Source organism: Epinephelus moara, chromosome 3 (assembly GCF_006386435.1).
Source record: "Epinephelus moara isolate mb chromosome 3, YSFRI_EMoa_1.0, whole genome shotgun sequence".
In the NCBI taxonomy this organism is placed as follows: domain Eukaryota; kingdom Metazoa; phylum Chordata; class Actinopteri; order Perciformes; family Serranidae; genus Epinephelus; species Epinephelus moara.
The window spans coordinates 17,545,998-17,555,830 of NC_065508.1; the positions used below are offsets into that span (position 1 = coordinate 17,545,998).

Consider the following 9,833-nt stretch of genomic DNA (forward strand, 5'->3'; position numbering starts at 1 on the left):
TACTTGCATCAGGTGCTACATCAGCCAGTTGGGTTGTGTGTGTGTGGAGCTGTGTGAATATTTTAGGCTTCTGCCTCCTGAAACTCGGAGCAGTTCTAAATTACGATGTGCCAAATCATTTCTTGGCCAGACAGTGGCACACATATCGACAGTCTCCATCGGGCTATGGGCTTGTGTCGGTGCCATCGAGTGTGTGCAAGTGGCAGTCAAGATGCAGACCAAGAAATTAAAAATAATAGGCAATGACAGATAAATGATACAAATTAGCATTCATGGGCTTGACAGTGAGTGGGGTAGAAATCAGTTGCCATTCAGAAATCCAGGTTTTCATGTTCAAGTTATCCTTAATTTTAATTAAAACGATTTTAAAACATCAAATACGTAAAATAATTGCATATTCAGACAGTCTATTTTATGTTTTTTATCTAAGTAATGTCCAATGGGCATGTTGCCAATTTAATCTTTGTGTGCCGTCGTCCTAAACGAAACTGAATTACAGGCACAGAGTGCATAAAGACAATGCCTCAGCAGAAAGAGAGGGAGGAATAAAAAAAGAAGAAGAGTCTACGGCACAGGAGGAAAGATAAAGAAGCCAAGGTTTGGATAGACCTGTGTGCACGAGGGCGCTCAAACTCCTACATAGTGTGTACATCAAACAGTCAAACCCCGAACAGGAACAGCTCGAGCATGTGGATATTAGTCCACCCAAGACCTGTGTAACTTTACACAGCCGGAAAATGAGCTCTAATAAATTTATGACAACCATGTTACGGCTCAATCGTGTCCACTAAATGAAGTACAAAAATAGCAGCACTCAATCACCAGTTGCAGTCTGCACTGGGACTTTATAATCTACAGAGGCCTGGCAGCAAAGGGTCAAAGTCGGGTTTAATGTCATTCAACACTAACCGCCTTTCCATTGATTTATCTGACAAAGGTGCACGGCCACAGTCAAAGTAATCTCATGCATTATTTGTGACATGCATTGCCATTCCACTGTTATCAATTTGGAATAAGACACGGATGAATGCAACAACGTATGCAGTCAATAAACATAGCCAGTACAGAGTATGTCATTTGAGTATTAGGTCAAATCAGTGACACATAAGAAATAACAGTACATAAATTATAAAGAAATATATTCCACACACAGGATCCTTCCTTTGTTTTCTCAGTTCCACAGTTTAAAGTCATGTCCCAGATGTGTGATTGTGTTTTTGTTCACAGGGGAGCCTGAAAATCTGTAATCTATACAAGCAGGTGCAATTCTCCTCTCTGCAATCCTGTGAAGACACATTAATGACAGCGCTGGTTGGCCCTGAGCTCTGTGGAGCGTCAGTGGTGACGGACATTTCGGGAAGGCTGTTGTCTACCTCTAAAGTTCCCTCTGCCATTGTTTAGGTCACAGAGTTGCACATGGCCAGGCATATTACAAGGTAAAAATAACATTGAATGAAACAGAATACAGTTCAGAGGAGCTATTTATACGATACCGAGGGAAAATCCATTACACTAACCAAAACTGCTGCGTAGGAACAAAGCAGCTTTAAAACAGATTTACTAGATTAAAGTCTGGGGAGTGCAGCTCAAATTTCACCTTTCTTTAATGACGTCAATTAAACAAAATTCAAATCCCAATATTGCAATCAGGTATAATGGCAGAATTCAGCATCAGGTTTAATTTGCACCTGTAATGAGTCAGATCTCAATTAAACAGCGCTTGAAAGCAACTGCTTTTCTTGGTGCGATTCCACCCAAGTGCCTGGCAGGTGGGTTTGACACACCGGATGATAAACTGGGTGCCTGAGAGGCTTGACATTCACAAGAAAGCATTCATCACTTCATGATACTAATCTCTAATGGGCAGCTGCACCTGACACTATCTGAATTTCCCTGAACGCAGTGAAGCCCGCACCTCCTGTACTACTGGAATAATCCCAGCAATTACTGTATTTGCATTGTATTTCTGCCGTGAAGACCACAGGGGAGATGTTGTGTTTCGTTTGAAGACTATTTCATATGTTAACAGCTCATCAACATGCATGACCTGTAGATAACCACATGAAAGAAATAACATAAATCAATATTAATAACCCCAGAACAACAAGTTTTATGCCCCACTGTGAGATTTCTTATCCAGCCACAGTCACATTATTGACTTTAATGACCATAACTCATTTTGCAGGAGTTTGTGTGTGTGTGTGTGTGTGTATGTATGTGTGTGTGTGTGTGAGTGTGCTGTAACAGAGGAATTAAAATTAATCTGTAATGTAAAATATCACAATCTTTTGCCTATTTGTACACCAGCAAAGAAAAAACCTATAAATCAGTGAAACTACAAACTGGTCCACTATGAAGGTTTGGCTTTCATATTTAATCCTCCATCAATATATCAACTTCTAATGCACAACTAATGTATAATGTCAATGATTTACAGACGTGCCAGCCGAAATGCTTTTACGTAAAGGAGAACATTATTTAATGTAACAATTCATGTGTGAAATTTCCATGATCTGGGACATTCCAATCAATATTTAGGAAGATGAACAGCTCCTTTTGGAGCAAGTCCAAGGCAGAAATAACAGACCTGAACCCATGATGTCATCCAGATGTAGAAATCTAAGGCTGCTGCTGCTGCTACACTGAACAGGGACCTGATTTTATGGACCTCCTTAATGGTTTTTTGAGGGTCAAAAGTTTCACTCAAACCTGGAATAGTAAATCTCTGTCTCATGCTTAGACACCCAGTCGTTCCCCTTTTTGCTTTTGCAATATCAAGCCAGCTGTCTTTTATCAGAATATATAGGCTGAGCTATATATTTACAAAAGTTGCTACTTTATGATTGAGTTATTTGGTGAATTTAGATAATACTGAAATGCTATCTCCAGCAATACAAACTGAAATCCAGCGCTCTCCTGTGCTTCTGGGCTGGGGGCTTCCTTACAGTCTGTAATTGTTGTTATTTACTAGACATGCATGGAAAAATAAAACTGGATTATATGCGTGCATTAGTGGTCAAGTTCTGGAAGACAATATAGCCTATCTTGCAAAGGGGAGCACACACACTGAGCCCCAAACAACAGATCCCCACCAGACTCCCCAGACTAAATAAATGACACAGTCTCCACGGTGGCACACACACATAGCAGCTGTTAGAAATAAGAAACGTGCTGTTTACCATGAGAGAAGACATTGAGCAGAAGTCCAATGATCAGCATCCTGTCCGGTGACATTGGAGAGTTGGGGACTGGGGAAACTCGCACCCGGCTCGCTGCAGCTCAGTGACCCGTCTCCTGCCACATCCAGCCTCCTCCTCTGCTGCTGCTGCGCCCGCACGGACTGAGGCAGATCGGATGGGCTGCCGCGCAAAGTTGGCTAAACACTGAACCGTGCGCGCAACTGGAGCGATTCAAGTTCTCGCGATTTTTGTTGTCCCATTTATTTGGCGGATCCCACTTTTATTGATCTCTAAATCTCAAAGAAATATCCAAAAAGTTTCTCCGCAGCTGGTCAGCAGTCAGTCCCAGTCAGACCACAGCCTCCGAGTGCGAGTTGTGTCGCATTTGGAGTTGCGCGTGGTTGCGTCGCAGCTCCACAGTTGTCCAGCCAGAGTTGAGATCAGTGCGCTTAGACTGGATGGCGCATCTCTGTTGGAGCCGCAATGTGATTGGCCCCTGAAAAGACTGAATATGCCCATGGGGTGTTAAAATGTTTCCTGTGGGAGAACAGCTGGGCTGTTGCAGCCATTAGTTCAGGCATCAACATGATGGACAACACAAGGTGTATACTATTAAAAAGTCAATTATGTTCAGGGAGGTTAAACATTTGTAGCATAGCAACGGAATTATCACTCACTAATCCGCTTAATTAACCGAGCTGTTTTTGTTTTATTGTGCTTTAATGGTTTTAAAGGCTGCCTGTGTTCAAAGCAAATCTCCTTTCAATGAACAGTAATGGCTTTGACCTTCACACTGAACTTATTAAAATGGGTTTTGTACCCAAACTGAGCTGCATTATGAGCTGAGAAAGCAGCCTGTCTGTTTACATTTGGATCTATCTCATTGGACCATGTATTTGGTTATAAATATTGGCTCGTTTCCCCCCCCACAGGTGCCTTTATGTGTAGCTGAGGTGAGCTTAAATGTTAAATTAAATATGTTCCCTCCCCGGCCTTGAGACCAGTCTGCATCCCCACAGCCTTTTTCACTCCTATCAGCTTACAGCAGGACTGGGACTGTGAAATCTGTACTTGTTCCACTGCTGCAGCTGACCTGTGGGTGGAAAGGGTTTATTCAGAGGGGATGACAGGCAGTTGTGTACTCACCTGTAACACACAGGAATCCTTTTGTTTCTTTTGTTTATCCAAACAAACTGTGTCATTGTGCAGTTTGTGTCTGTGCATGTACAGATACTGTAAGGCTTCCATACTCTATATTATTCCCTACAAGGGTGCAAACACAAAGCTACATTTAGTTTGATCACACAGCAGCTTTCAACATATGCTTTCAACATCTGAAGGTTTTGGTTAAGAAACAAATCAGACTGATTACAGATCATATCTACTTTTCATAAGAGTCACTCAGCAATGACTTTTCACTTTGAAGTTATTTATAGATGTTTTTTGAAGCATTTTTTATGAAATCGCTCAGTTTAAAGTAAAAAATACTGCACTCAAAATGCGATTAAATAAATCCACCACTTCCTCTCACTGAATGAAAACAAAACCGCAATTTATTTTTGCAATTGTGCAAAAAGTGCTTGCCATTGACCTGTTGCCCTCCCTGTAATTAAAAGACGGCAGAGGATTAGTGGATTAATTTACACTTTACACCTCCTGTTCAGCTGGATGCTCAAGTGGCAGTAAGAAATACAAGTGGACAGAGACTATCATTAAAATGCACAGCCAACCAAGAGAACAACAAAGCCAGGCACGTAATAAGGCACTAATATCAACAGTAACCATGGTAGCACTTCATCGCACTCAAACTAAAGTATCTGCTTTTGCTAAAACAAAACATTACAGAATGAGTGAGTTGAATATTCTTTTCAGTAGTTGGTGTATGGCAGGATTCCTCAGAGGAGGCTTGACGCTGACTGCATGGCATCACAGCAGCTCCTCCATGTGGTCAACCCTGTGCATTAGATAAGACAAGCAGAGGTTACAGTAAGTTACACAGAATCAAATATCCAATAATGTGAGCATCGGCTTATTACTGTGAGATAAAGGTGTTTACTGTTCAGCCAGTGTTTTAATCACAACAGTCTTATCTGAGGTTTATGTGGTCACACTAAACACGGGTTGGTGTAATAAACTATAAACAAGGCCCTGAGGACAACTACCGGTACATATATTCAACAGCTGGCATTTAATGAGTAACATATTTGGTTTCCAGTTCAGTTGTTTGGTGAAGCTTGACATAAAAGGTAAGTAGGTTTTAAACTGCCACAGGAACACATGATCCCACAGAGCATATTGTCACGACACTGAGACCTTGAGTGCAACAGGAAGTCAGCCATATGTCAAGCCTGACTGGCCTTGTGGGTCATGGAAATAGCACATAGGCCTAGTAGATAGATAGATAGATAGATAGATAGATAGATAGATAGATAGATAGACAGAAAAAATAAATACTATACTCTTTTAAATAGTCACTATTTGTCACTTTAAAATAGTCCATCATTCCTTTCTTTTTTATTATTATAAATACATTCAATTAATGTTACTCTAGGATCTTTCTTAAGCTTATCTGTAACATATGTCCCTCTGCATGCAGTAGGTCTTCAGGTTATGTCCATCAGCTACATAAAGAGACAGACATCAAGTCTCTTGCCGCCCTCTAGTGCACAACTTTGATCAATCCTAAACAAACTGAATGAATGTGACTTTTATTTTGAAAGTTCAAGTGTTATGCAGCACTTGTCGCCCTCTGTGACCCAGTAAAACAAACCAGCTTTTGCCAGACACCTCTAACATCTTGAATGTCAACAGGGGAGCTCATGTGGGGCCAAAAGAGCAGGTGCAGACACTCAAGAACATTTCTTAAAAATAAATCAAACACTAAATTAAACTGACAGACTAAAACCTAGAGGTTGCAGCACAAAATATACTCAAGTATGACTTGAAAAACGTCCAAGCAGCTGAAACAGCAAAGAAAAGTCACACAGAATGTGACTTTTATTTTGAAATATTGAGTATTATGCAGCACTTGTCGCCCTCCGTGACACCCAATAAAACAAACCAGCTTTTGCCTAAAACCTCCAGTACCTTGCATGTCAACAGGTGAGCTCATGTGGAGTCAGCAGAGCAGGTGCAGACACCTGACAGTACGTTACTTTAAAGCATTTCTGAATCAGAAATCAAACATTAAATTAAACTAACACTGACTCAAATCTAGGGTTTGGGCAGCACAAAATGTACTCAGGTGTAACTTGAACAACGTCCAAGCAGCTGGGACAGCAAACCTGTGAATAGTTAATATGCTATGTTATATAAACATGTTAATTCAGAGAAATACACGTCACTGAAAAGCAACCATGCAGTATAATTTAATTTATCTAATAGTGGCCACATTGAGTGAGGGCAGCCTAATATAAGATAACATGTTAGTAATTAGGCTATGATATAGGCCCTATATGTCTCAGTGAAGTCCTTGAAAGCCCTGTACGACCCTGTGACTTTGCTCTGTGCAAAGTCCAGGCCTCTGTTTTCATTGGTCTGTGGGCGTGACCGTGAGCAGAAAGCCAAATAAGAACAAGTCCACGTAGTAACTCATTAGCTTTTCCAGCTAAATTTAGTTACTTCATGTATTTTGTAATATCAGGATTTACTCGCCGAGGGCAGAGAAATTTACGAGACGTGACGACATTACTCTCTGGACAGTTTAATTGGCAGAGAGCCGCGTGACGTTGACGGATTGGCCAATATCCTCAATCACAGTTCTCGTGTTCTATCGCGAGCCACTGTGTCGAATAAATCCGCAACGCGGCTACACAATCGGCCATTTCGTCGGTTTAGGCCATCAGCCGTAGAGGGCAGTGGGGATATATCGAGTGTACTGGTTACCTGAAAGACACATCAAGAACATCGCAACATGAATGAGCAGGCAGTTTCATTCGCTAAGGATTTCCTGGCTGGTGGCATCTCCGCGGCCATCTCTAAAACAGCCGTCGCCCCAATCGAGAGAGTGAAGCTTCTCCTTCAGGTAAAACTCCGGAAGGCTCCCTAACGTTAGCCGGCTAGCTTCTGTGTGTTCTTGCTAACTGCCGTTGGATAAAGTTAACCACTTATGAACGCCGGTTGTTGTCACCTATCCCCAGACTCAGACTTAAACATAGCTCAGTAACGTGGTAATACAGAATTAACGAAAGTCTTCAGATTGACGAGTTCAAGGATTTAAGGTCATCATGGGATGGGAAATGACCTACACGAGCCCGGCTGCTAGCGTTAGCTTCACACGTTAACCTTAGCCGGCGTAGCTAACAAAGGACAAACGCTTGTAGTGATAATGGGACATTGTGTACAATTAGACTGCAGCAAATTCCCTTTATTAACAACCCTACCATTTCATAGGCGATTGAAAGAAGACGACATGGCTGTTACATTTTAGCTTTAATTGACAGTGAAATCTCTCTGGTGGCTATTTTCTCTGGGTGTTAGCTAGCGTTTGGCGAGATGGCTGCAGTGAGGCCCAGCGGTAGTCATTCACAGCCGGGTCAACTAGTTTTACACCATTTTCTGTTAAACTTGCGCAACGACATTGTATTTAACTATTCCTACACCGACCCCTGGTCGTGCCACTATGTTTTGTTAATATTGGACGACGTTTTGATTCTAATTAAAGAATGTGTGATGGATCAAGACTCACTGTAGCAGCCGCAATCATTGGATTGCTGGTTATCACTGCTGTTAAATGGCACTTTCATTTAGACGTTGTAGCAACTTTTACAGGTGTACCGTGCACCAAGGTCACAACAAGGAGACCTTGTGATTGACACATGCTCAACAGTTAATTAGCTTCCCTTATTTAGTCCTAACTGGTCTTTCTTTCTCTCTTCATTCTTTCAGGTCCAGCATGCCAGTAAGCAGATCACGGCAGATAAGCATTACAAGGGTATCATAGACTGCGTTGTCCGTATCCCCAAGGAGCAGGGGTTCCTTTCCTTCTGGAGAGGTAACCTTGCCAATGTCATCAGATATTTCCCCACCCAGGCCCTCAACTTCGCCTTCAAGGACAAGTACAAGAAGATCTTCCTTGATGGCGTCGACAAGCGCACCCAGTTCTGGAGGTACTTCGCCGGTAACCTGGCCTCTGGTGGCGCCGCCGGAGCCACCTCTCTCTGCTTCGTGTACCCCCTCGACTTCGCCCGTACCCGTCTGGCCGCTGATGTGGGAAAGGCTGGAGCCGAAAGAGAGTTCTCCGGTCTGGGAAACTGCCTGGTGAAGATCACCAAGTCTGATGGCATCAGGGGGCTGTACCAGGGTTTCAATGTGTCAGTGCAGGGCATCATTATCTACAGGGCTGCATACTTTGGCATCTATGACACAGCTAAGGGTACGTTGATGTTACATTGACATACACTTAAACCATTAAGGAGATGGGCTCCATCTTCTAGAGCTGTAACTTTTTTTTCTCTCTTTACAGGTATGCTTCCAGACCCCAAGAACACCCACATCCTGGTGAGCTGGATGATTGCACAGACTGTGACAGCTGTTGCTGGCCTGACCTCATACCCCTTCGACACTGTCCGTAGACGTATGATGATGCAGTCCGGACGCAAAGGAGGTGAGCTTATTTGTATTAATTAAAAATTGTGCACATATATCCTAATGTTATTACATTACTGTTGTGAACAGTTGCTTAAATACATGGTTAATGGACTAAATGCACTGCAGGCACAGTTTTTTTTGTTTTGATGCCATGTCATATTATTAAACCTCTGCTCTTTTCTTTCCCTCTCAGCCGACATCATGTACAGTGGGACCATTGACTGCTGGCGCAAGATCGCACGTGATGAGGGAGGCAAGGCTTTCTTCAAGGGAGCCTGGTCCAATGTGCTCAGAGGCATGGGTGGCGCCTTCGTGCTGGTGTTGTACGATGAGCTGAAGAAAGTTATGTAATTCGTCATACTGTCACATCACTGTCCAATTTGGCTAAATGTAATAACTCTCCATTTCTATGGACTCTGCATTCTGCCTTATTTATGGGAACAAACTATAGTGTCTCACCCCTAGCTGTGGGCGATGGCTGTACGTTGTGCATCTTTATGATTTTAAACGTTCCACATCCTCTTTACCAATGTCATTCCTGTTAAAGAAATCTGATACCTCCTCCTGTCATTCACTAGGTTTGTATGGTCCCAACTTGAATAAATTTATTCTGGGGAACAAACTAAAACCATTGATGTCAACTGTCTCCTCCACTGTCTCTACTGCATGAGATGAGCACTCAACTGGATAATGAAATGCACGAAGTGGATTACACCCAACTGCTATATTTACTCATGCTTATCTCCTCCTGAGCCTTCCTGGTTTGACCGTGGTCACTACAGGGATTGTAGAGTAGAACACCTGAGCGTTGGCTCCTTTGATAAGCGCTCCACAGGCTACTGATAGTCAGACGATGTACTTAATGCTTGTTAGTTTTGCTGTGATTAGTTGCTGACCTGTTGAGATTTTGGTTGTTTCTATGATGCCTTTCACATCATCTAAATGACTTTCAGGAGTGCAGTTACTCATTGCAGACAGCAGGGAGCTATAGACTAAATCTAGGGAGGGATTCATTATTAAAGTAATGTATATTTTAACTGCACTCAGGAACATTATAAATAGCCT

The 9,833-nt window shown here is 42.4% G+C and overlaps 2 protein-coding genes across 2 annotated transcripts in view; one reads left to right on the plus strand and one right to left on the minus strand.

Moving 5' to 3' along the window:
* The window catches only part of LOC126387728 (GDNF family receptor alpha-4-like), a 28,339-nt gene extending 24,724 nt beyond the window's left edge, over positions 1 to 3,615 (minus strand). Inside the window, exon 1 of the mRNA XM_050040361.1 lies at positions 3,180 to 3,615. Within this exon, the coding sequence (XP_049896318.1) occupies positions 3,180 to 3,234 (55 nt within the window). The 5' untranslated portion in view covers positions 3,235 to 3,615. The remainder of the gene's footprint in view (positions 1 to 3,179) is intronic.
* Positions 3,616 to 6,985: 3,370 nt separating this feature from the next.
* Positions 6,986 to 9,396, plus strand: si:dkey-251i10.1 (uncharacterized protein LOC100038774 homolog). The gene is made up of 4 exons (XM_050041524.1): positions 6,986 to 7,203; positions 8,067 to 8,553; positions 8,644 to 8,784; positions 8,962 to 9,396. Exons 1-4 carry the CDS (start codon positions 7,093 to 7,095, stop codon positions 9,117 to 9,119), a joined length of 897 nt encoding a protein of 298 aa, XP_049897481.1. The 5' UTR covers positions 6,986 to 7,092; the 3' UTR covers positions 9,120 to 9,396.
* The last annotated feature ends 437 nt before the right edge of the window (positions 9,397 to 9,833 follow it).